This window comes from Callorhinchus milii, unplaced genomic scaffold, assembly GCF_018977255.1.
Source record: "Callorhinchus milii isolate IMCB2004 unplaced genomic scaffold, IMCB_Cmil_1.0 Scaffold1, whole genome shotgun sequence".
NCBI lineage: Eukaryota > Metazoa > Chordata > Chondrichthyes > Chimaeriformes > Callorhinchidae > Callorhinchus > Callorhinchus milii.
The window spans coordinates 95,558,767-95,586,408 of record NW_024704742.1 but is presented as its reverse complement, the minus strand read 5'-3'; the positions used below and the strand labels follow the sequence as shown (position 1 = coordinate 95,586,408).

The following is a 27,642-nucleotide window of genomic DNA, read 5'->3' as shown; positions in this document are numbered from 1 at the left end:
ACCTAAGTTTAACATCTCATCCAAAGGACAGCACCTCTGCCAAGGCAGTGCTCCCCCAGAGGCAATGATTCCCCACTTATACTTGGATCTGCTCCCCCTCAACTTGAGATCTAAAATATCTGTAAGGATACCTTACAAATCTTGATAGGCCATTGCTTTCATCCCATCACTTTAACTGCATGTCAATCCAGCCTAACTGATGGGATGAAAGGTAATGGAATTCAGTCTCAAAGTTATCTTCCAATACCCACTCAATGAGCTGCTGAGAGGGTGAATGCAGCAGATCTGTAACAAAAACAACAACATTATACTTGTGTAGCGTCTGTCAGGACAAATCCTTCCCTGGAAAGAGCCTTAACCTCTGTTTTGCACTTTCTCACTCGGCTCCACACTTGCCTACAAATTAGTCTCCACATTTTACAGTATATTCTGTGAAGTACTTCACTCTGTGGCTGTTTGTGGGGCATTGTTATACCCAGATTGGCTGCCGTGTTTGCCCACAAAATACAATGACACACTTTACAGTTTATACTGCCAAGTCTCGAAGACATGATGAGATGCTATATCAAATGCAAGAATTATTATTCTGGTTAGATTGTGTATTCAAGACTCACTAGACTGTGTACTTGGGGAAAAACACACCAGTGAATTTGCAAACAGCAATGTCCCACAAAACAGCCATTAAATGACGGACCAATTTATCCGTGGATGGTTGAGGAGGGCACTGGCCAAGACTGCAGGTCTTGAACCCACTCTAACATTGTTGTCTCAAAATTTCACTAAGTTGGATAGGATAGGGGGAGGGATCAAACCAGCAATTCCCAACGACACCACTGAGCATAAGTGCTCCACATTCAATGTCACTCACTGTGCATTTGACAAAATGAGAACTTCACTGAAAAAGTCTAATAAAATGGAACATATCATTTAATATATTTCACTAAACATTGCTGAACATTTTGATAATCCTTCTACTCCGGTCACATAAAAATAATCTTATTTACATTTCTAAGTGCAATAAAAAGCTTCTGTAAAGGTGACTTGAATGTGGATTTTTTTAAAAATAAATACATTTATGGAGGTAACATGAGCCATAATAATATCCAAAATTTTAAAAAGCAGCAATATTGTTTTCTGGAAACATCCTTAGAAGTCTGAAATGTAAATAAGACCACTTTGTACAAATACAGCTACGGATAAATGAGCTAGATATACTTTGCTTGTCTCAGCCTTGTTTCTGGCAAGTCCTATGGCAGCAGTTTGACAGAGTTCAAGTTGCTAATGGAATAAATGAAGCACAAGCACAGCTAACTCAGGGCTGGTTAAGTGTTCGTTTCCTCTCATCCTTCAACTGCTTATCTTTTGCTCAGTGAGCTCTTCTCAAATGATAGTCTTGATCACAAAGTATGCAGAGAGCAGATCAGACAGAGGACTTCAATGACCACCTTTAAGTAGAGCAGCAGGATTTCATAGGCAGCTTTTTGTTCAGGTGGGTCCCGGACAGACTAGTTACACAATCCGTATTGCTCCTTTCCTCTGCTCTTTTCCTCACATTCCTGCAGGAATGAACAGACGGACAGTGTTAAAATATTCTCAGTACCAGCCAGGCACCTGCTTTCTGTTTCAATGTGGTCTTTAGTCATCTCTATTGTAAACAGTACAAGACTAAATCAATACAGAGACAGATTTATCAAGTACAGTCAAATGCACCTTTGCTGAGGCAAGCCAGGCATTGAATCCTGCAGCTTCCATCCACCATATGTGGCACAATACCTACTTACCCTAATTCATCCTCCACAAGAGGCACTAAGCAGTCCAGCCCATATCCCCAGTGAGGGTGGCCACATCTGAAGGAAGAATTACCACAGGGCCACTCTTGTACACCTCTTAAAGGCTAGAGGTTGGCTGTGGAGCCAGGTGAGTAAGACGTATTGTGCAAGTTAGCCACAGAAGCGCTGAGTTGCAAAATATCTAAAAATGATGGTTGACCAAACGAAAAAAGCATGGCTGTCAATAAATGTAATGTTGGGAAGGCCTCCAGGGTAACCAACACCTGCAAGTCATTAGACTGCCACATCACAAAAGTCCCTGTTACATTATCACCACTAATAAAATGTTATGCTCATAATTACGAGCAAACAAGAAAAGCATTCACCAGATGGCAAGTGGCTATGTGCCGACATCCTTATCCAATAGATGAGGGTCATAAAAGGTACACCTGCATTATCATACAGTGTCCATTCCATCTTCCAAAGTGCATTTTCCACAGAAACTTTAGTTTTAGAATGTATGGCAACACCAACAGAGATTTGCTCATCTTTCTATTCCCCCTCCCCCATCCCCATCCAATTAAAAATGGCCCAGGCAATAGGGCTCCAGATGTATTGCTGTAAATGCAGTCTGGTCTCCATTAGTGGTATCTGCTATAAATTAATTGAAGGATTGCCCAGTGACACCTGCTCCTCTAATGGACCATCATCCTAGTCAGCCACTGGATTCCTTGAAAATGGTTCACAATTAACTTAAGAATCTCAAGGGGTGCTTCTGCATTCACCAAATATATCCAGGGCAATCTCTTTAGGTCCAGTCATTTTTGTAATTGTTTTTGTCATTTTCTTTCCTCCCCTCTTCCTTTGTTTTGATGCGGTCCTGACCCTTTGCCACTTTTTGTTACTACTGAGAACGCATGGCGACGGGTCAAAGCCCCCAGGGAAGGACACTATACTAATACTGATAGTATTGAATAAAGATGAGCGAGCAAACCAAACAAGTCAAGGCGCAGAGGTTGGGTGACTGGGTGACTACTATTGTGCTGTAAAACTCTGTGGATCATATGAAGTAAAGCCAGAAGGAAGTAAAGAGATCTATTGTGCTAGAAAAGGCGCAATTCAGATTCTGTAGTTTACTTTCATGCACAAATCAAATTGGGCATTGACTGTTCAGCCCATCCGATGCCTATGTATCTCCAATGAGATGCTGAGATAATAATGTGTTTAGTAAAGTTTGCAGTTACCGAGCCAGGTGAAGAACTGCTTCGATGATATTCGAGCCATCCTTGGCACTGGTTTCACAGAACAGTACACTGTACGTCTGTTAAGGAGAGAGTGAGAAAAGGATTAACTCAATCGTATGATTTCCTTCAGTACTGCGTCATATGGCTGCCTTAAAACCCCACCCAAAGATGAGTCATTCCCTCTCAACTTGTCACATGCCTGTCATTACACAATGTAATGACATTGCTTCACTGAGAGTGTCAGAATCAAAATAGATTGAAACTAAAAAGGTCTCCTGAGGCTGTTTCTTATTGTTTCTAAATACTTTTACACACTGTTCTCTCTGCCTGTAAAGAGCAAAGTAAATTTTTTAAGGACTCACCTTCTCACTATCAAAATAGGCCATTTGCAAATAGCTCAACCAACTATCCAACTATTTACCTGCAAGAGGAATTAGTTTTACAACTGGTAATATTGTTCAATGAGATGTTCAGCCTCTTGGTGCTGAGACAGTGAACATCAACAGCCTATTTTAGTTGTGGAAACATTGGAGCCAAGCCCAATCCTGTCCTCACAGGCCACTAATACACAAAATGGGGAATGTTTGTGGTGTTCCTCAAGTAACACTCATCTGTTTACTGCCCACCAGGTGGTAGCACACCCCTCCTGTGGTTTCTTCCTCTTCAAATTCCAGTGACAAATTACAAATTGTAATTTTTTTGAAATGAGTCCCTTGATTTGTAAACTGTTGGCCAGACTAAGAGCAGGCTCGGCTCCCACACTCCCCCCACCCAATGACTCATTTCCACTGTGTCGTGACATGTGTAATAGAAAACCACAGCTTGCATTATTTGGTCCAGAAGGCAGACATTTCTGGAATAATAATAATAATCCTTGCATTTGATATAACAGCTTATCACGTTGTCAAGACATCTCAAAGCATTTCATAGATTATACTATGAAGCAGTTTAACTGTGTATTTTGTGGGCAAATAAGCACAGGCAATAAAAATATAGGGCTATTTATGAGTAGACGCCTTCAAATGTCAAATAGCAGCAGGGAAGTGGCCTGGGTTGGAACCATGATATCAAAAGCAGATGATGTTTAAAAGCTCCATTTCATTACATGCTAAAAGTTCAATACTCTGGTGCAAACACATCTTCTGCTGCCTCTTCTCCTCCCCCCCCACCGCTCTGCCCCGCTCCACCCCCAGCTGCACTCACTGTCTCAGTAAGAGGAATAGCTCAGCTCTTGGCTCTCACCATTGCCAGCTTCTCCCCATAGCTCGTGGGGATCGACTTCTGCCCCTCCTCAATCGCTCGTTCCCGCAGGTCCACCTTATTCCCAACCAACATGATAGGGATGTTTTCATGAGTTGAGTCCTTTCAATCCAACAAGAAAAAAATGCGGATAATAATATTTAATAATAATCCCTGCATTCGATGCAGTGTCTTTGACATGGAATGATATCTCAAAGCGCTTGACAAGATTTTATTGTGAAGTGTTTTGACTGTAGTGCGTTGGAGGCAGTTGTTCCCCCCCCTTCCAAACACACCGACAATTTTCCATCTATTTTTAATCTCCAGGCAGGGGCGCTCACCTCAATCATATCCACCCATTCTCGAACGTTAAGGAAGCTTTTCTCACAGGTGACGTCGTACAGCAATAAAACACCATCCGCACGCCTGAAGTAGGACTTGGCAATACTCCGGAACCTAAAATACAAACAGGGTTTCACTGAGAACTGATCCACTTTCATCCCTCCAACATTTATGTGGTAAGCGAACTAATTCACTCCCAGAAGAGAAGCAGGGTCTCAAGTCACTCTGAGGAAACATTGCCGACAAAACTTCAGGCAGGTTCCCAGAAATCTAAGCCTGGGTGAGGATTTCCATCGCAGGACAACACAATAAGAATTGGGCAAAGGCATCAATGGTGGTTGCCTCTATCTCTCGCTCTGGCTGAACCTTTCTGTGTGAGTTCTCCCTAGACCAAAAATTCCAATTGTGCACAGCAGTGTCCCACAAACAGTTGTGGATTGAATGCCTAAATCATTATTATTTTATAAATTTTATTTATTTGGAAGGTTTTATTACCCCCAGAAAAGCGATCTGTCAATCAACGAACAACCAGGTTCCTACCTACTGCTAGGTAAACAGAGGTGTGTGGAATAAGAAACTTCTACAATGTTTTGCCCTGCCGGGAGTCAAACCCAGGTCTCTCGCTTGCAAGGCGAGCGCTCTAACCACAGAGCTACAGGACTCCATGAAGTGAATGACCAATTGTATCTTAGAATAAAGAGAATTTTCATAGAATTATATAGTCTCATACAGATTCAGGGCATTGAGCTGAACTTGTTTGCAAGGTGTTTATACTTTACAAGAAGGTCCACCCCTCCTAACCCTCTCCTAAATCCCTCTCCTGTATTCCCTTGCCCCTCAAAGGCCACACTGATTTACCTTTCCTGGCCTGCAGTGTCCCACAGCTGCAGCACTGTTTGCTCTCCATCAACAATCAAGCTCTTCATTTGGAAATCTACTCCTGCAATTAAAAGCAAAATATTTTTAAAAAAGAGCTTACATTTGATATAGCACTTTTCACATTGGGATTGCATCTCAAAGCCTATAATAGCATTTCATGTACAGTGACTGTATATTGTGTAAGTGAACGTGGCAGCCAATTTGCTAACAATAGCCATGAAGTGCAAGACTATCTTAACCTGGAGGATTGTTGGTCAGGACTCCAGGAGAAACTCCTCTTTTTGTAATAGTGCTTTGGGATTATTTTATATTAATGGAATTTATTTTCTAACAATCTTTCTAAATATTATGTGTATTTTAATCAAATACTCCACAGTATAACTGCAGACCTGTCTCTGAATCGAGATTCCTCAACAAGTTTTTCAAAAGCTCTGCTCTGATTCCAAGGTTCAGATAGATTCTTAATGCGGGAACTCAACAAGGTTACAAAAGCAGCCTAAGAATAAGATTTAAACAACAGAGTTTGCAATAATAAAATCACACTGTATAATATTCTGTGGTGCAGGCTATTGATCACAATGCAGCAGTAGGACTGCATTTGTGATTGACTGAGAAAAGAAAAAGGAGAGCGCAGTTTATCAGCCCTCAAAGGTCCATACTGAGGAATAACCTCCAGAACAGGAACAAAACTTGTTTGCACAGACACTTTCATCTCCAAACAATATTGAAAAGCAGAGGAGTGAAGGAGCTCCATGTGTGAGATTGTAAATGATGAGTTGACAGTGACTAACAAGGGATACAGTTTGCTCCTGTGGAGTCAGACAAGACATCCAGATAGAATCCAGGTGTCTGAAGGCTGGAAGTTAGCTGAAATAAGGATGGCAAAGACATAGAAAGAAAGGGCGGTGAAGAGAAACAGGGCAGAGAAGAGAATGAGAAGGCGGGGAAGAGAGAAGGCAAGAAAGAGATGGGGGGGCAGTGGGGTAGGGAGAGAGAGAGAGAGGGATGGGAAGAGAGGGAGTGGGCAGAGGAAGAAGGAAATAGAGAAGAGGAGGAAGAGATAGAAAATAATCCTGGGGGATAGAGAGAGGAAAAGGGGAGATAGAAAAGAAAAAGGGAAGATAGAGAGAGGGAAGAGAGAGAGCGGGGAGAAAGGGAGAGAGAGAGGAAGCAGAGAGAAGAAGAGAATGAAAGCAGTAGAGACAGGAAGATGTAGGAGGAGGAGGGAATGTTGAGTTTGGACACCAGCCTGCTTCAGGTCCTCCGCCCTTTCCGCCCCACCATTGGCAGTTGAGCATTCAGCATATCTGCCCCCACACTCTGGAACTCTATCCCGCAATCCCTCTGCATCACCCTTTTTCTTGTCTCCTTCAAGTCCCAACTAAAGACCTTCCTATTCGACCATGTCTTCGGTCACCCTCCCAGCCCCAGCCCCGCTGCCCTCTACCCTTCCTGACCCCAACTCCCAGCTCGGGTCCAAAAAACCCCGACTGTCCAGCGCCCTGGGACGTCTTTCCAACATGAAGGGCGCTACACACAGGTAATTTGTTATTGTTGAATTGAATAGAATTGAAGAGAACAAACCTAAGGTGGCGCTGGTGTTCCCTCGGAACTCGTTTTTACAGAGTCGCAGAAGAAAACTGGATTTGCCTACAGCTGCGTCCCCAGCGAGCACGATCTTGAAGGCTTTGTTTGACTGAGGGAATTTTGGGTTCACATCCGTGCTGTCAGACTGAAAAAAGATTCAGCAGTTTCAAAAGGTGCCTTGGGTAGCTGGAGCCGCATTATAATAATAAAAATAATAATAATAATAATAATAATAATAATAATAATAATAACAACAACAACAACAACCCCTGAATTAGATTTTGCACCTTATCACGCTGTTGAAAGTGTCTCACAGGAATTACAATAAACAAATGTAAGACTTTGTATTTGGGATATGAATGTCCTACAAATAGCTATGAAGTAAACAATCAATTCTATCTGGGGGGATTGTTGGCCATGACATTGGGAGAGACTCTTTTCTCTTTTCAATCAGTGCCATGGGATCTTTAACATCCACCTGAACAGGCAGATGGCAACTCAGTTTAAAATCTCTGCTGAAGGATAGGACCACCGATAATTCAACGTCTCCTAGGACTATGATAATTTCCATATTTACAATTTACATTGATATAGTGCTTTCTATGTAAAAAAAATCTCAAAGCACTTTATAATATAAGATTAATCTGAAGTAAAATGATGCTGTTTAATAGTCAGTAAACAAGCACCTAGACATGAGCAGATTAGCTATCAATACACTGGAAATACATTTGGTAAATGAATCTGTGTCATGAATTGGCAAGGGAGAGATGTGTTATTTGTTTATGTAGAGACTGTTGTACCTTTGATGAAAAGGCAGAGATGCAGCGTCGTGATGAGGAGGCCCCAGAGCTACTCCGGCTCACTGGCTGGGACGGTTTCCACTCCAACACTGTGTCTGCACTGTCGTGGCCAAAAGAACCTTCATCTGGAATTTCAGGGACCTGCAAACAAATGACAAATACAACAATTATAAGAAAACTTCTTGCTATTGATACAGGATCATTCACATTGTTTCACTGGCAAAGTATTGTCAATTCTCCTTACAGTATATCCTTTGAGACATCTCAACGACCTGATAAGGTGCTTTATCAATTGCAAGGATTATTATTATTATTGGGAGGGATGTCTTCACAGGATACGCTATGAAGTGTAGTATCTGAGTATTTTGAAAGCAAACACATCAACCAATTTGTATATAGGAATGTCCCACAAATAGCTATGAAGTTAATGACCAAATTTATCTCGCGCATTGTTGACCAGGACAATGGGAGACACTCCCTTCTCTTTTTGTATAGTGTCATGGGATATTTAACATTCCACCTGAACAGGCATATACTGTAACCAACACAGAGGTGTTATACAATTCCACGTCTCGAGTTCCAGTTTAAACAGAACTCAGTCAACACGAGGAATGATCTGCCCAGGGAAGCCATGGAGACATGGTGTGTCTGCAAATTCAAGAGAGAGGGTGATAACTCTTATACAGAGTGGTGTGATTTTACTGGAAGGCCTAGGAAGGTCTATGTGGCATAGGGAATAGCGGAAAAAATATGATAGATTGTATAAGAACAACAACATCTTGAATTTGTATAGCACACTTCATGCGGGGTAACGCCTCTGAGTGCTTACATTTGAAACAGCTTTCTTGATTTGGGGCAAAGGAGCCTTTGAATTAATTTAAAAACTCACTTGATTTTCAGGGCACTGTTCTTTAATTGGCTAAGAAGAACTACACAAGGGAGACTGGAGGGGCTCATTCCCCAGCTCTCTCTCCCTCCCTCCATGCGAGGAAGAAAGAGAAATTACCCAATACCACTAAGTAAGTGCACGTTCTGTGAGTCACTATACCTAGCAGTTTGAAGCCTTCCTCCCTCCACTCTGCCTTCTGTGAGGTGCCTCACACTCAGGGCCTAGTTAAAGTGCTCTTGAAGAAAGCTACAGCTGCAGAGGCTGCACCCTATTACTCGATGTGTAAATCCCTGCACTGTAAAGAAGCCCAGATCCAGTTTGATTGCACTGCTCATTATTCTTGACCTGAATAAAAATACAGGAGAGGGACGAGTGCCACTGCCAAGGCCAATGACCTCACCAAACCAGCAGGAATGGACAGCCACTGATTCAACACACACTGGTGTCCAGTCTTTCCTCTGTTAAGAAAAAGGCTCCTTTGACCAAAATCAACAAAGCCATTCAAAGCACAGCTAAAGCCGCCACTGGTGGCGATGTTTATATTGGTGCTTACATCTGTGTCAGAGGCGTCACCCTCGAAGCCTTCCTGCACACACTGTGACCTTTGAAAATTCCTTTGATGCTTGAAATCACCCTCGGAATCGTACTCATTTGAATCCCTCAGCGTCGACAATCCACTGTCAAAACAGCTTTCAGTCAGGCTTTCTACTTCACAGCTGATTCTGCGCATTGGGTCACAAAGAGCCAGAGACTCCAGGTCTTCATCCACGTAGGAAGATCTGGACGACCTGGTGAGGAAAGCAATGGCGATCAATAATGGTCAATAAAGCTATTTCAGCTTTTGGGTGCATTCCATAAATAAGCTGAGACTGTCTCGACTAAACAAACTACGTTGCTTAGATATTGACCCTGAGCACTTTTCTTCAGTGAGATCGAATTTGCAAAACTCTTTGGAGCAAAACAACTGGATAGATACTGGAACCATAAATGTTCACCTATGCCAGTAAGCAGAAGTGAGTCACTCTGAGTATGCAGCCTTGCTTTTTGCTGGTTAAACTCCAGCAGTACCCCAGTGGACACTCTGGGGTCCTCAAGCCTCAGCTCTCACAAAGCTGCGCCTAATACTCTCCAGAATTAGGTAAGCAGAGCGCATCACTGCAGAAAGAGTGCTCATTCCATTCCATACACAGGGAAATTTCTACATGTAGGTGGTATACATATGTGGAACTCTCAGTCTAATTTGGTGATAGGTTTCCACATGTGTCAGATACCCGACTGACCAATAATAAAATGACAACCCATGGTAGCTCTGCTTCAGCTGAAGGTAGGTCATGTTGGAGCAGAGCTCGCATAGTTACAGTATAGGATTTAATATTCGTGAATTCTGTCCTAAGCTAATGGCGTTTTGGACCCTTTTGAAATTATGCTCACCCACTCAACTCAGAAAGGTATGGGCAGCATGGTGAGATCAACAAGAGAGGTGGTGGGGGTGGGATCATAGCAACATAGTGTTAAGCATTCAGTCTGATGAACAATAAGTGTACTCAACAGTCATGCAATAATGTATAGAAATATATTATTCTACAGCCCACGTGAATGACTCATTCAGAAAACACAGCTGTTTTGCTGTGATAAGCATGAGCAACAATATTTTACTTTGTAAAGATCATCAGACATGTTCTCCTTCTGAAACGGAACGAGCCCAGACCACCCCAAATGAAAATCCAGCATTGAAAAGCATTGCCTAACACTCACCTGTCATATAACGGAGTCTGTGGAGACTGCCATCCACTTATTTTTGGAGTGCTTCTGAACGTGATATGTCCTGGGGAGGAGGTTGCTACCCGCTGAAACATTGGAAGAAGATTTTATTATTTTATACAAAATATGCCTAGAAAATGCACAGTCACTGCACTTCACAGTAAATGCTGTGAAGTGCTTCAAGACATCCTCTTGACGTAAAAAGACTCTCTATCAAATACAAGGGTTACAATTATTATTAATAATAATGTTTCCCTGTGAAATCACTGTGTTCTAGTCTGGTCACAGAAGTGTTTCTGGTTTCTTCAGAAAGACAATAACCGGGGAAGAGGGTTAAAAACATCACTTTCACTCCTGGGTTATGGGTTCAGATTCAACCCAACCCAATGGGATGAAAGCGTCCTCTTGATAATGTTCTGTAATCTTACTTAAAAGTGAAATTCCTCAATGCCGCAAAGTGTAATCAGTGCACAAGTCTGTCAGTCACTTCTCCTCCCTCCTCCTCCCTTCACTCCACTCAGTGCCTCACACTCAGAGACCAGATTCAAACTAGTTCCAAACCCTGGCACATTAATGGCATCCGAGGGACAGAGAACACTGACGGTGGAAGACTTGAAGGGAATGTGTGGAAAAAAATGAGGTACACAACCTCCAAAATACAGTAAATAAATAGAACTAATACAAAACATAAAAGCACAGGTGAAACTGTAGACAGTGCTTCTCAACCAGGGCAACCTCAGTCAGAAGTCAACAGTCTAATGTTGTGTCAGACACTCACCAGAGACTTATTTCTGCTTAAACTGTTCTCCAGAACAGCCCGCAGGCTATCATTACTGTCATGAAGCTTTCTGTTGGCTGATCTGTGAAACAGGGAAGATGATAAGGCGAGGAGCGTTGGTGAGCACCAAGGATCACAAGAAAATACCATTTCCTTTTTATACAATATTGTGTCACACACGTGCACAAGTAACATTTGAGAGAGACGAATGAAATGTGTGAGAGCCCATAGCGGAGTGATGGGGGAAAGGAGGTCTTGCATTTTCCATCAGATATTGCAGGAAAATAAGTTTTGAGGTTTTACTTTGAAATACTATAAAGTAACTCATATCAAAAAAATGAAATAACAGAAAGTGCTACACTCCAGTAGCTAGCAACCAGCCAGAGAGATTGTGACAATTAGCTCATGTCTGTCAGAGATCACACAGCTCATCTCTGTCATAACGAAAACAATTATGCTTTCATGACATAACAATAATTTTGATATGAATTTGGCAACAATGTCCAAATATTTGATGAAGACAGAAGCAGCTTGCAAAGTAATTCTGGATACAGACAGTGGCTTTATAAGGCAGCACAATCGGAACAAAAACATAGTCCAAATGATATAAAATTATTCCCCTCCCCACACCCCCCACCCACACACACAGTCACACTTCCCCAGTACACGTGTAACTAAAGTGAGTGTGTAGTGTGTCCGTAGATAACAAGAAACACTCACTGAAGCATCTCAATTTGTCGGGTTAAACTTTCTCTGTCATCTGTGTAGTCTCTGATAATGTCATGGTCCCTGCAGTGGAAGTACAAACAAAGTGAGTTAGACACCACTGACATCTTTCATTTCCAATGAGTGCTCTTTAAGTGAAAGCCGATTTCTATTCCTGAAAGGGTTTATTTTACCTTTCTAAATTCATACTCTGATCCGCATAATCACTTTTCACGGTGTCCACTTCGCTCTGAAGCAACATGATTGTAGTTTGTGCTTCAAGGAGTTCTTTCTTGAGGGTCTGGTTTTCCTAATAACAGGAGGGAATCAATCGTTATCTGAGTGTCACAGTCCTCCAATCATCAAATACTCAAACTCAATGACAACGGCACCTTACTAGTAAGGTTTGGTGATTGTCCTTAATAGTGAGTTTTTAAATGGTACCTCACATCATCATAATAATAATAAGGGGCGGTATATTTTCAGGCTTCTGCTATCCTGTAACCTTAACCTTGTCAGAGGCCTGGAAGTGCCACGTTCCTGGTCATATTAAAGACATTGTTTTAAAATTCAGATTCCACAGGTATCATGCGCCTTGGGACATCCAGATTCAACATCAACAACAACAAAATTACGCTCTATAAATATAATTTTGTTGTTGTTGTTGAATCTTGATGATTCTTAAATTCTACTTTGATCTGAAAGTCAGTTCCATCGATTTAATACTGAATTAAATGTTTTCCAAAAATCTGCATGATCTTACATGTTTTTCAAGGACAAAATCTTAAGACTAAGACCAAGACCACAAGAAATTTTCAGGTATTAGATTGCAACGGTAGGAGCAATTTTGTGTTGTGGGCACAACCCCACTATTTAAGCATGTGCACAGTCATTTCACATGGGATCTCAACAGTCATGCTCAGAGAACGCTTCAACCCATCCATCTGATTGGAATCAAACGCATGTTCCAGAGATGATGATAATAATAATATTAATCCTTGCATTTGATAGAGAGCTTTTCACATCTTCTAGACATCTCAAAGCACTTCACAGATTATACTGTAAAGTGAATTGACTGTATATTTGTGGGCAAAACGCAGCAGCCAAATGCGCACAGCAGTGTCCCACAAACAGTCGTGGATTGAAAATTACCAATTTATTATTGTTTTGTTTTGGAGGGATTATTATTAGGCACGGGAGTAAGGAAACTTGCCCAAGATTTCACCCTGACAGTGGCATGGAGCATATACTGCTCCAGCCCAGTGCCACATCCAGTCCCCCTTGTAAATGATTATAGAACAGTGCAACGAGGTTTCATTCCAAATATTGTCACGAACATCCCACATTAATTGCCAACATTAATGTTTTTATTTGACTTTTGAGGTGCTAAGCAGTGCTCCAGTTTACAAAGGAATAAACAGTGAGAGTTGTGCTGCCTTACAATGAACCTACTTACCATAGTAAAGTCATTCATTTTTCTTTTCAATGCAATGGTGTCCTCCTTTGGACTAAGTGTCCTATATTGTTCTTCTAACTGTAAGAGAAGAAGTGACCTATTTCAAGACTGACCAGGATATTATTGAATAAAAACAAGCCGCAAGTTGAATAATCCTTGCATTAATGTACTGCCTTATCACGCCATCCACACATCTCAAAATGCTTCCAAGGATTCACTGTAAAGTGCATTTATAGGAGCTATTTTGTTCACAGCAGTCTCCTACAACCAGCCATGAAGAGACTGACCAAATTTTACCTAGAGATGGACATTGGGGGAAATTCCCTGCTCTTTTCAAATAGTGCCATTTGACTTCCACCTGAACAGGACCTTGGTTTAAGTTTTAATACATGGTTCCTCTCTGAGCCTAGTCTGGGTTGTTTCCTCCCATTGAGTGCTGGAGGAGTGTGCTCACCTTCTTCAGTTTGGTTACTGTTTTCTGGAGCTCATTCACTTCAGCATCATATTGGCGTTTTAGCTCATTGATTTCAGACTCCGCTTTCCTCTGTTCCTGGGGAAGTAAATTCAGACCATTTGAAGTGTGAGTAAGATGAAATGATGAATAATATACATGGTCGTTTGTGTTACAGGCTTCAGCCCCTTGTATCCATCATTGGAAACTGAGTAAACCAATAACTCTCTCTTCTCCTGGCTGCCTGGCCATTAATCTCAGATACACAGTCAGGTAAAGACAGAGCACAGAGCACACTTACCCACTCCTGAGCAGAACTCAAAGCTGCCAAAGAGCACACCCCCCAACCCCACCACCCCCCACTCTATTTTCATGGATAGGAAAGTTATGAAGAAGAAAGAAAATAACTTTAAGTAGGATCAAGAACTAAAATTATAAACATGGGCTTGCAAAGACAAACCCACAAGTTGAAAGTTTTAATCCAGCTTCCTCTTGAGGAAAGCCCCCAATATAATAAATATATATAATACAGGTGTGAAACAACATTTTACTCATTCATTGAGTTATTCTCTGCTTGCCAGTAAATTTGCCAACCTTGGTGTCATGCACTTAAAGTGGGCCGAGCACGTGTTCACACAATTCCAAAGTCAATAAATCTACTGACGGACAGAGAATGAACCCCCATCGGTCACATGGTCTTTAAATAAGGAAAGAAGCAAAAAGTCCTGCATTTGATATAGCGCCTATCACATCAGAAGGGAGTCTTAAAGCGCTTGACAGGATTCACTGTGCAGTGCAGAGATTGTATTTTGTATGAGAACGCAGCAGCCAATTTGCACGTATTATAATAATAATAATAATCCTTGCATTTGATATAGCGCTTTTCACATCGGGAGGACGTCCCAAAGCGCTTCACAGAATATACTGTAAAGTAAATTGACTGTATATTCGTGGGAGAACGCGGCAGCCAATTGCGCACAGCAGTGTCACACGAACAGTCGTAGATTGAAAATGACCAATTTATTATTGTTTTGGGTTTTTGGAAGGATTATTATTAGGCGTATGGAGTAAGGAAACTTGCCCAAGGTTTCGCCCTGTCTGGAATTGAACCCAGGTGTCTCGCTTGCAAAGCGAGTGCTCTAACCACTGAGCTACAGGACTCCATTATACAGTTGTAAAATACTCAATATTACGTCAGGATTACATGTTCAGAACTCAGGCTATTTCTCAAAATAAGGGCGTAAAAGTTAAAGACTTAAACATTCAGAATAAAGACTTAAACATTAAGACTGTGTTTAGAAGGAGGAGATGAAACGTTGGTAAGACTCACCTCCTTCTGAGTGTTCTGCACCGCTGTCTTTATCCTCTGGTCGATCTCCTCCTCCAGCTCACTCAGCTGCTGTGAGGCTTCATCCTGCGCTCTGCAAACACCCAATAGGTAGAATGTGATGGAACTTAATCTCTGCCAAACGCCTTATTCCACACATGCAAACACACCTCACTCCACATGTGCACACACGACTCTCTCCACATGTGCACACATGGGAAGGGGGTCACCGAGCTGCAGTTCTGAGGTAAGATGCCTCATATCACTAAATGTAGCGGCATTGAAGACTTCTGCTGCCACCAGTATTCTGCACATGATCAGGATCACTGCACTTAACATGAGCAAGATTTTGTCCCTTTCTTCGGGTCAGTTAATTGAAACAGGACATTGGAGTCAGTTTGAGGCATCTTATGCCCAAACAGTAACCCAGTGACTACAGTCCCATGTGTGCGAATGTGGAGAGAGTCGTGTGTTTGCCAACAACAGCTTCCCCGTGACAGGACAAGGTTTGCTTTCTGTCAGAAAGGATAAATTATATAAAAAGACATTTACAAAAGGACTATTTTGTAAAGTCGATGTGTAACAGGCACATCTTGCAGTTGTTCATCTAATTCTGGAATGTATCACGTGCAGTTTTTTTGATGTCAATTTTTCTGGAAATCCTACCTCTTCACAGCAAACGCTAGTTTTTCCATCTCTGCATTCTGCAGTATGATGTCCCGAATAAAGTCTTTGATGACACATTCATACTTATGGATCAGGATGGGCTCTGTCTGCAGATTCTGATATAAGGCAGCAACTTGTTGAGGTCTAAACGGAAATAAAAGAGTTTCATTAAAAGCAGCCAGCATTTGATTAATAAATGGAAGGTGATGCTTGACCAACCTTATCAAATTATTTGAAATATTATCAGATAAAGTAAATAAGGGAAATCCAACTACAACAACAATTGTTAAATTTACATAACATTGTGGTTAGACTATATTTGGAGTAATGTGTGCAGTTATGTTTGCCAACCTCAGGGCAGATGTAACAATAATAATAATATTCCTTGCATTTGATATAGCACCTTTCACAGCAGGAGCATGTCTTAAATGCTTCATAAGATGTACAGTAAAGTGTAGTGACAATATTTTGTAGGCAGAGTCAGACAGTTTGCATACAGCAATATTCCACAAACAGCAAGAAGTGAAATAATTAACTTTATCTGGGAGATTGTTGGCCAGGACGTCACGAGAAACTCCCTTCTCTTTTCGAATAGTCCTATGGGATCTTTAACGTCCAAGTGAATAAGCAGCTGAGACCTCGGATTTAACGTCTCATTCAAAGGATGGCACCTCCAGCAATGCAGCATACCCTAGGACTGCATTGGAGTGTCAGTCTAGACTGCGAGTCCAAAATCCCTATGTGGTGCTTTAACGCACAACCTTCTGACTCAGGCGAGTGACTTATCGACTGCGCCAAGCTGACACCTAACTTGTAGTATTCAATAGAGTACAGCATAGATTCATTAGGATATTATCAAGGATAAGTCCATATAGTTATCAACCAGTGAGGATGTAGAACTCATTGCTTGAAGCTGTGGTTAAAGTAGAAAGGTTCAAGGTATTTAAGAGGAAACATTATGCATACATGAGGGAGAAGAAATTAGAGAGGCATAGGAGAGGAGATTAGGAGGTTCATCCAGAGTATTAAATGATATTAAAAGAGATAGTTAATGTTATTAGAGAGACAATCTCCTAACATTTCCAGGCTTTGAAAGGAGAATTGTCACATGTTTAACCTGTGTTTGGGAAACCATATCCTCCAAGGTGTCAGGAGTGCAACATGTACAGTGAAATTTTCATTTTCACTTCATATTTAGTGGTGAATCTCTGCACCAATTACAGTTAAGCATGCAGTATAAATGCCACGTAACTTAAAGCCACACACAATTAGTTTGTGTCATTAAAATTATAAGTGCAATTCATGCTGGTTATTCCACCCATCAGAATTCACAGGCAGCCTCTTGCTAGAGAAGTTCAATGGAGCACACGGGATGTTGTAAGAAGGAAAAGTACTGGGAATAACCCTGTGATGACATTAGATTTTAGTGCAGCGAGACAGAAAGAGCACCACGCGCATTATGAAACCACTTTATATAGTATATGCTGGAACACAAGGAGGCACAAATGGCTCTTTTAACACTTATCTTTCCCAGCGCAATTATAATGTTTTTTTCTGCTCTCTCCAAAGCCAGATTCTTATTATTTACAAGAGGAAAAACCAGAAAAATAACAAGAGCAATCAACCAAGACCCTTGGGGCAATCTATGATGAGTTAGATGGTCTCATCCATGGTATTATTAGAGACTTTACAATTGGTCTTTACAGTGCACCCTTGGGCTGTGAAGGTGGGAGGAGGGAAATCACTGCTTAAAACACATTGACTGCAATGAAAGGAACAAAACAGAATATTTTATAAAAGGTGTATATTATGAAATAACTTGCTACTTTTATTCATTTTCCAAACAATGAGGCTCACTCTCTATTAGAAGATAATAAAAATAGAAATGGCATCTTTATGGTATCTAATCAAATTAAAATCCCTAAGTGTTTCACATGCCATTATCACCAAGCGTACTGAATGCTCACAGTCTAGGCTAATGCTCTAATATTATACTGGGAGCGCTCTATAATTCCAGAGATAGTTCTTCCTTTGATTGAGACATTAATACCTGGCGATTGCTGCCTGTAAAGGTGGACATTATAGATCTCACAATTGTAGTTTATCCGGATTTCTGAACAACAATTCTCATCATTCCTGAAAGTGGTTGCTTGAAGGAGTTATTCTCCCTGAGGACACAAGGGGTCAGCCTTCTCCTCAAGCATTGTATACCATACAGTGTATTTTCTTAGCAAAGGATTGTAAAAACAACCAACTGACTGAAGCTTGTGCAGAGGAAGCTGCAGGAAAATTCCACAAACATTCATCCCTCGCTTTTCATTCTGGTCACCACACTACCAGAAGAATATTGCACAAAGGAAAGAGTACAGCATACATTTACTGGGATGATATCAGGGCTGGCAGGTTACTGCTATCAGGATACACCGGATAGACTAGGCCATTTTTCACTAAAGAACAGACATTTAAGAGGAATCCTATTAGAAGTTTGTGAGAGAATCATGAGAACATAGACCTCACTGCCCAAAGCAATGTTTGAAGCAGATGATATAGATGCATTTAAGAGGAAAATAGATATACACATAAAGGATAAGGGAATAGAAGGTCATGAGAGGGAGTAAGGAGAGGGTAGAGACTCATGCAGAGTATGAACACCAGTTGGGTGGGCCGAATGGTTTCGTACCGTAGTCCACGTACATAAGAACATAAGAAATGCGATGAAAAAAGACCAAGGTGGACGTTTGCCTTCCACGTTCCTGGCGGTCGCATGCACATATGTCCCGAACTACCTACGTACTATATCCCATAATGTTATTTCCTAAAAGAAAACTATCTAATCTGTGTTTGAAAGAATCAACACTTCCTGCTTCAACCATCTCCCTTTGGAGCCTATTCCACGGGTTCACTATTCACTCACTGAAATAGTGTTTGAGTAGATTTGTTCTGAATTTACCCCCCTTCAATCGCAGGCCGTGCGATTTACTATTCTGAACAAGTTGAAACAGCCTGTCATGAACTATATTGTCTTGCCGCTTTAGAATCTTAAAGACAGCATAGGTGTAAATCTATTCAAAGTGAAATTTTGTAAATGCAAGCAACATGAACTAGCAAACAAAAATGGGATCAATTGAAAATTTTCAAAGAAAAATGGCAATGAAAGACAGAGTTGCTTGTACTACACAGTGACTGTCCCAGTGACTGTCCCTGCTCATTTTGTACACTTAACTTTTTGCTATCTGCCATTTAAGTGGTATATACAACTGCAACAGATGTTACTAACCAATGGTTGTACAGCACTTACATATTGGCCATTGTACAATTGGCAATTCATGGTACAAACGGATATTGTACCATGAACATTCAACAAATACCATTTAAAAATAATGGGGTCAAAATTACAATTGTTTTAAATACATAGGATTGCATAAATTATATAGACTCCACAGTGCCAATAAAAGGCCATTTGACCCAATTTGTTCATGCTGGTGCATTTACTCCACAGAGCCCTATATTGTATTAAAACACAGAATAGGTATTGTTTCAGTAAGGCATGGTGGAACACTAGCTGAGAAATGAAATAGGTAAGGTGATCGGAATTCACCTTGCAGCAATGAATAGGATAGTTCCTCATTGCTCCCTAAACAGAAAGGAACACAATTAAAAAAATCAGCCACAAAGAGTTATCCTTTTAGGTACTACAGCTATACTTTATGGCAACAAACATAAAACTACAGCTTCACCTCACTGTTCCAAGTGCTCTTTGGGCTTCAAAACTAAACAGCAATCATAAAAAAATCCTTCAACTTTTGAAAACTTAATCTTGTACATCTTGTACATACTCATTCTGCTAATCCCTGCTTTATGTTCTTGTTTGGGGGAATTCCAGTTATCAAGGTTAACTGTTTTAAGACCTATGTGTCCGTTCCAGTCATTTCAAATGATAAATCTACGGCCTGCTCCCTGTAGTATTTCTGATCTTGTTGCATATGGGTATCAACTTGGGAGTCCACACCATTGAAAAAGGTGCATGAACAATACTATATAATACTATATTTTGACCACTTGTGACAATGATTCTGGATCAACTCTTTTGGTCAGCGCTTACTACTGGTAAATATGACACCCAATTGAATGGATGTTCTGAAATCATCTCAATCTCAGAGGTAAGTAACATCAGCAGTTATTTCAGAGGTAGATATTTTTATTATTCATTCTTAAGTCTGTCTACAACCGAACAAAAGTAATTTATTAACAATAGAACCAAGTGAATTAATCTGATCTCTGAGTTCCTCCAGAGGTGAGTCGTGAGTCAACAACACATATCCCAGGCAGTCATGGGCTCTTCAAGCCTCAAGTGAAATGACGAGTTTGAAAAAGGATCACACATTTAGGTCTAAAATATAGTTTTCTCAACAGGATTTGAAAAGGATTCACAAATATCGAAAGTGCATCAGGCCGACCTGCGGGAGTGCTGGTCCGACAGGATTTCTTTCCAGGAACGTGTCAATTCGGATTTACTACAGGCCCATCCCATTCAATGTTTCTGAATTGTTTTGGGATCATGGTGTGAACATCATACTTTACACTAAATCCTGATGTAGTGTGTGATTATTAGCGTAAGTTTCTTAAGATATTTACAAAACGTAAGCCCAATTTCAATAAAACATTGCAATGGATTTTCCACTAGTCAGTAATTTTACCTCATGGAAAAACCTATCACCAGTTAATGATGGTAAATTTACTGACAAAAAGAAAATCTATTCCAACACATGAGTTTTCTAAAGTTTCTTTGCTTCAGATGGAACTATTTTCTGATAAACTGCTCCATGTACCAAAATCAAGCCACACACAAATGTCACATAGGCATGGAGTACATAAAGTTCAGAACAAGAAAAACAATTTGGCACATGTAACTCACTCTTTCTACCTGACTAGGAACAATTTGCACTGCCAGACTCAAAATACCCTAATAAAGCAGGGGAGGCAATAGTCATTTCCAAACTTATAGAAACAATGAGGAAACCTCTAACCATTGAAGGGCATCAATCTAATGACACAATCTACATGTTTCAATTCTTTGTTTCCTTGATGATACTCACATAACTCTTGTTGTACAGTACTGCACCACTACCTCCTATAAAGGTGTTTGTCCAGTTCCTTTTTAAAGGAGGTTATTGATACACTGGGGGCTGTATTGTCTTAAAGGAATTCCTTAATAAAGGAAGAATTCCAGTTGGCCCGAGAAATGCCACATTGGAGATAGTGAGTCAGAGTACAACAACAACAACAACTTGAACCTACATAGCGCCCTCCAAGCAAGGTAGCATCTCAGAGCACTTAGCAATAGTAGAGCCTGACTCTGAGCAGGGTGGGGTGTTGGGCGGAGGTGGAGGAGGAACGTTTTCAGGACTTGAAAAAGGGGAGCAAGGGGGCAAGGCTCAGGGGTTGAGGGAGAGTGTTCCACAGTTTCGGGGCATAGTGGCTGAAAGTACAGTTCCCATAAGACAACGTTGTATACTGAAGGAGTTCCACATTTGCATTCAGATTCCTTATTATGAAATACACAAATCAGACCCCAATATTAGCTACATCAGATATAACATCTTGATCTTCTATTCACTTCCCATTGCGTCTTTTGGATGCAAAATTAAACCTCCGTCATATCTGCCTGTTCTGGTTGACGTTAAACAGCGTTGTTACGGTCTGGAATACATTGCCTGAAAGGGTGGTAGTAATAGCTTTCAATAACAACTTGCAAAAGGGATAGTTATTTGAAAAGGAAAAAATTGTAAGGAAATGGAGAAAGAGCAGGGGAGTGGGACTGATTGGGAAGCTCTTCCAAAGAGCTGGCACAAGCATGATGGGCTCCTTCTGCGCTGTAATATTCTATGAATCTAAGATCCCAGGGCACTACTCAAAAAGAGAAAAGAATTTCTCCCTGTGCCCTGGTCAACAATCCCCCAAATAAAATTGTGTTGATGGGACATTGCTGTGTGCACTTTGGTTGTCGTGTTCGCCCACAAAATACATGCAGTTATATAATTTTATAGTATATCCTGTGAAGTGCATTAAGATAACTTGACGATGTGACATATCAAATGCAAATATTAATATTATTATTATTATTCGCTTTAGGGATCTCTGGCCCAGCTTGAGGCTTTCTAAATTCATACAGATGTCTTATTATTCTGCCATCAGCACTTACATAATTAAGCTTATATCTGCATTATTCATCTTTCCAAAGGTTAATAATGATAAGCATTGTATTTGATATAGCATTCCTTATGTCTTCAGCTGAATGTTGACAAGACGGAAGCCATACTCTTTGGCTCTCGTCAACGTCTAAAATCTCATGGCTCTCACCTCCTCCACCTACTCGACCTCCCCCTAAAACTCTCCAAACCCGGTTTGACACCCAATTATCCTTCCTCCCCCACATCCGGTCCCTCACCAGCACTGCTTTCTTCCACCTCTGACGAATCGCCCGCCAATACCTCTCCCCAAAAGCCACTGAAACCCTGGTCCATGCCTTTGTCACCTCTCGGCTGGACTAATCTAACTCCCTCCTCGCGCGTCTCCCATCCACTACCATCCATAAAATCCAAATAATTCAAAACTCTGCCGCCCACATTCTCACCCGCAGCAAACTCCGCTCCCCGATCACCCCAGTCCTTGCCAGACTGCACTGGCTGACTATCCCAGAGAGGATCAATTTCAAGATCCCTCACCCTTGTATTCAAGTCCCTGCACTCCTCAAAACAGTACCTGTTGTCTTCGTTCCTCCGGGTCTGGCCTCCTCCTCGTCTCCCGAGTCCTCCACTCCACTTTTGGTGTTCGTGCCTTCAACCACTATGCCCCGAGGCTCTGGAACTGCCTTCCTCACTCCCTTCGCCTCGCTCCCTCCCTTCCCATTTTCAGGTCTCTGCTGAAGACCTTTCTTTTCGACCGCGCCTTTGGTCACCTTCCTCCCCCTCCCCCTGGCTCGGCCCTGGGATCCGTTACTGTAAAGCGCTCTGAGACACCGTCCGGCGTGGAGGGCGCTATATAAATCCAAATTGTTGTTGTTGTTGTCGAAATGTCGCAAACTTAGGAAAAGATTAATAATAGTAATCCTACATTTGGTATAGCATCTTTCAGGTCAGGTGGACATCTCAAAGGATTTCACAGGACTTACTTTAAAGTGTACTGACTGTGTGTTTTGTAGGTGAACCCAGCAGTCAATTTGTGCACAGCAGTGTCCCACAAACAGTTATGATGTGAATGACCCATTTTGGCTGGGAGTTTGTTGTTCCAAGACACTGGGAGAAAAAATTCCCTTCTCTTTTTGAATGGTGCCACGAGATCACTAATATCTACCTGAACCGATAAATGGGACATCGGCTTCACGTTTCATCTGGAGGTCAACACCTCCAACAATGCAGCATTCCCCCAACACTGTATTAGACTACCAGCCTAGACTGTGAGCTCAAAGTCCCGATGTTGGGCTTGAATCCACAACCACACAGAGGTGAGAGTGCTGTCAACTGAGCCAGGCTGATTCAAATATTAGAACCATAGAACTTAAAAGGTATCTTCATAAGTATACTCAAGAAGTGGTTCTGCAATACAATCTGAGTGTCTCACTGTGCAAAAATGTCCTGTTTATACTGCGGGGGCAAAAACAACAGAAAACTAATACAAAAAGAGGCCATTTCTGATCTTAAACCCTCAGTGAAGCTTTGATCATCCATTGTCAAGGTGCTCCGTTGCCATTTGAAAAACAGCTTTGTCGGACTTATTCATGAAATACTGCTCAAAATCAGACCAAGTTAAGTCAGCGTCTTCTGAATGAACACAAAGAATCATTTGGTTCTCGAAAATATTCTCCACTAAGTGGCAATCCAAGAGGTGATCCCAAGGCTTCTCAGCAGAGTTTGGGCATTACCTTTATTCAAAAGTCAGCAGGATTTTAAGTCAAAACATATTTTAAAGATATCATTTAAGTGAAATGTAACAAAATGTCCTTTTGAAGTCAGAGTGGCCAAAACTGTAAATAATTTTATTTTCTATTCATTGGTGTGTATTACTAATGTAGGCAGTCTTCCTTTCATTTCATTGACAAATGTTGCACGGCAGCATTATCAGTAGTACCATCCTCCATGTCACTTATGTTATATGCCATTTCATGGAAAACTGGCTTAACTCAACTTTTCCCTGAAGAATTAAGGCTAAAGGGGGCTAATCGATGCCTAGCAGTTCACAACATGCATATGAGCTGTCGCCTGGAGCGGACCCATCACTGTTGATCACCATCAGCAAGACCAGCACCAGAGAGAGGAATTGTCCAGTTCCCATCAGATTTGCTATCGGATGTTAAGATTTCTCAGCACTATTTAAAAAGAGAAGGGTATTTCCCTTGCTGTCTGGCCAGCAACTCCCAGATAAAAATTGGTCATTTATTTAGTGGCTGTTTGTGAACATTGCTGTGTGCAAATATCACTGTGTTTACCTACAAACACGCATCACTAACTCTACAGTAAATCCTGTGAAAACCATTGAGAAGTTTTCATGAAGCTATAAGGCCACATTAAATGCAAGGAAAATTATTGTTAATATTATTGACAGTTATATTATTCTACTGTTGTTAAAGTTAATAATGAGTTCTAATTTGCAGTATTTATGGATAGGATTCCTTAATAAGAAATTGATCCATATAAATGAAGACTCCTTCTACAACCAGATACACTTCATGGTACTTCAGTCATATACTTCAATCTACTTCCAGAGTAGAGTTGAACAGGTCCATGGAAATTCTAACAGCGTTGTTATGTTTGTCTGCTTTTTCTTGGTCAGTCAGGTGTCTAACACAAGTGGAAACAATCTCTGTGCTTACGAGTCTCCAAATCAAGCAACTAAAAGTTCCACATTATGTACAGTTTCTGTTAGTCTGGTACAGAGTGTGCACTCTCTCCCTCCAGCGAAGCAAGCTGTTGATTGAATCGTGGAGAATATAGGTGCAGGTTTGGTGTATAAATTTATATAATAATAGGCCAGTACGTAAAGCACAAGTAGAGAAAAAAACCTCCATCTATAAACCTATATATGGGTATAACTCAGAATGATAGACTTGTAGGCTTTAAATATTTCTGCTGTAAAACGATCACCCTGCTCAACTCCAGCCCCTCAGTTGAGTCTGTCATTCCCTCCCTCCCTCTCTCCCTCCCATTATCCGCACCATTTCAAGTTAACTGTTTGCATGTCCAACCAAGAAACAAGTTTCTCTCTCAAACCACCCCCAGCTTTATGCTCGTAAAACAGCTCACAGATATACAGCAGGTGATTAAATCCTCCGCCCACCCCCCAAAAAAATTGGTCACTCATTCAATCCACGACTGTGCGAAATTGACTGCCGCTTTTCACCCACAAAATAAGCAGTCAATCCGTTTCACAATATATTCTGCGAAGTGCTTTGAGACGCCTCAAACGACGTGATACAGCGCTATATCAAATCCAACAATTATCATTAATAATAATAATAAACCTTGTATTTGATATAGCGTCTTATCACATCACCGCGGCATCTCAAATGCTTCACTGAATATATTGTAAAGTAAATTGACTGTATAACTTCTGGGCGACACACCCATATTATTATGTGCCCATATGTGGAATTATTATTATTTATTATTATTATTGGAGATATCACATTTCTTATCACAAAAAAAACTGATCCCTCAATCAACGACTGCCGGTGGGACACTGCTGTGCGCAACTGGCTGCGGCGTTTCTCCCGCAAAACAGGCAGTCAATCCACGTCACAACATAATAATCCTTGCATTTGATAGAGCGCCTTTCACGTCGGGAGGACGTCCCAGAGCGCTTCGCAGAACACACCGCAAAGTGTATTCTGCGAAGCGCTTCGAGACGTCTCGGAGACGTGATGCGGCGCGGGACCAGATTATTAGTGTTTGATATTATAATTATATCGCGACTCTACGCACGGATGTCCACTCAAGGTAAGATCTTGCGTCCTTTTTTAAGGAAAAGGTGCCACATCAAATGCAAGGATGATGATTAATATTATTATGGTTTGTACACTGCCTGCTCTGCCCTGCTCACAGATGCAGTTCTCTCTGAGGGATCATACCTGGGGATGAAGCTGGCTTCCCCCCCCAGCCTTTGCAGGAATTCATCCCAGTCGTGTTCAGCCTTCAGAGCCTGGAAGTTGATCATCTCGGAAACCTCCTCGAAGCCTTCAGTGAACTCCTGAAAGTTGATGGATCCGTCTCTGTCGGCGTCCAACTTGTGGAAGATGCTGTCGATCTCCGAGTCCTGCACTTGCAGCTCTCTGCACACCGTGAAAAACTCATCGTACTCGATCTGACCCGAACGATTCACATCACAGGCGTGGAAAAGGGAGCGGAGTCTCAGCTCTCCTTCTTCCATCCGGAAATTGCTGAGACAAAAATAAATTGCCTTTTTTTTTCCAAAAAAAAACAAAAACACTTTTGTGTGTGTGTGTGTGTGTGTGTGTGTGGGGGGGTGTTTTTTTTTAAGCACACGATGAGATCCACAAACAGTTCCCTTTCGAAGCAAAAATCAAAAAAAAGTTTCTTTTTTTTGTGCAAAAACCACAAGCCTTGAACTCCTGCCAAACAATATCCCCTGGAGGTTACAGATCCAACCTGCTAGCAGGGATCACCTGCGCTGACTCTCATTCATGCACCTTTTGGCCATTTCCAGTTTTCCAAATTAGATTTGCAATAAGCAAATGCAAGGAATTCCCCCCCAACACAAACACACACACACATACATGCACACACAGCACATGCAGTGGAGGGAGTGCAAGTGAAGCCTGTGTTGATGTGCCCCCCCCCAGCAGTGGCATTTGTATTGAGAGGAATCAGCTGTCACTGTCTCTTATCCCTGGTCCCAGTCTGTGTGTGTCTCAGCTTTGCCACTGCTCCGGGCTCCCCTGTGTGTGTGTGTGTGTGTGTCTCTGGGTTCCTCTCATTCCTACAGGTACCAAAGAGGGAGGGAACTGGCCTGACGTCAGCCCCCATGGTTTGGCTTCAATCGTTTACACTTGTACTTGTCATATGCAGAGTACGTGTGTGTGTGTGTGTGTGTGTGTGTATAGAGAGAGCCAGAGAGAGGTTTATTTGCTCTCCTTTCTGTGCACACCTTTGAGCCACCAACCTGGGTTGTTGATCAAGGAGGTGGCTGGAATGGGGACATCCCTGGGAGCAGGTCACTGGGAAGTCAAACAACCCCATACATGTAGACAGAGAGCCGCAGATATTGAAGGAGGAAAAGGGAGTGAATCACACACACACATGCATTGGATTCATCAGTGTTATTTGGTGTCTCTAGACCACCAGCTCTCCTGTCCTAAAGCTAGCATTCGTTTCCAGAGCACCAACAACCGTAAAAGGTATCACAGCCCCTTAAGACGCTCACTCTATAGGCTAACAAACACACACAATTTCCAGCAGGAGTCATGGGACAGTGATCAGGAGCAGAAAACACCAGGATTTTTTCCCCTCCTCAAGGAGACTGAGGCCAGCCCTCGTGTCTCCACTGTGAAGTTACGAGGCTGTGAAATTGGCTGCCACTTGCACACGGCGGCGTCCCACAAACAGTTGTGTGGAGTCAGAAAATCCATGAAGGTGAAGAGAATGGAGGGGAATGGGAGAGAGGATTAGGAGGCTCATGCAGAGTATCTAGTTTGGCTGAATAACCTGTTTATGTGCTATAGTGTTCGCGTATAATT

The 27,642-nt window shown here is 41.6% G+C and overlaps 1 protein-coding gene across 1 annotated transcript; it reads right to left on the bottom strand.

The window, feature by feature from the left end:
• Positions 1-904: 904 nt before the first annotated feature.
• Positions 905-26,326, bottom strand: rasef (RAS and EF-hand domain containing). Its single transcript, XM_007906831.2, has 17 exons — positions 26,017-26,326; positions 15,894-16,037; positions 15,231-15,321; positions 13,904-13,999; positions 13,450-13,527; positions 12,188-12,303; positions 12,009-12,077; positions 11,289-11,370; positions 10,505-10,596; positions 9,303-9,537; positions 7,861-8,001; positions 7,058-7,205; positions 5,453-5,534; positions 4,594-4,708; positions 4,256-4,375; positions 3,014-3,090; positions 905-1,556 (listed from the first exon to the last, which is right to left on the bottom strand). Exons 1-17 carry the CDS (start codon positions 26,313-26,315, stop codon positions 1,448-1,450), a joined length of 2,094 nt encoding a protein of 697 aa, XP_007905022.1. The 5' UTR covers positions 26,316-26,326; the 3' UTR covers positions 905-1,447.
• Between the last annotated feature and the right edge of the window lie 1,316 nt (positions 26,327-27,642).

What these genes read in the sequence shown, in the direction of transcription:
- rasef (XM_007906831.2), bottom strand. Translation starts at nt 26,315, where the DNA reads ATGGAAGAAGGAGAGCTGAGACTCCGCTCCCTTTTCCACGCCTGTGAT. An exon ending in AAATGAATGACTTTACTATG is followed by an intron (nt 12,304 to 13,449) that starts GTAAGTAGGTTC and finishes TCCTGTTATTAG; the next exon opens with GAAAACCAGACCCTCAAGAA. An exon ending in GAACACCAGCGCCACCTTAG is followed by an intron (nt 5,535 to 7,057) that starts GTTTGTTCTCTT and finishes TTTTAATTGCAG; the next exon opens with GAGTAGATTTCCAAATGAAG.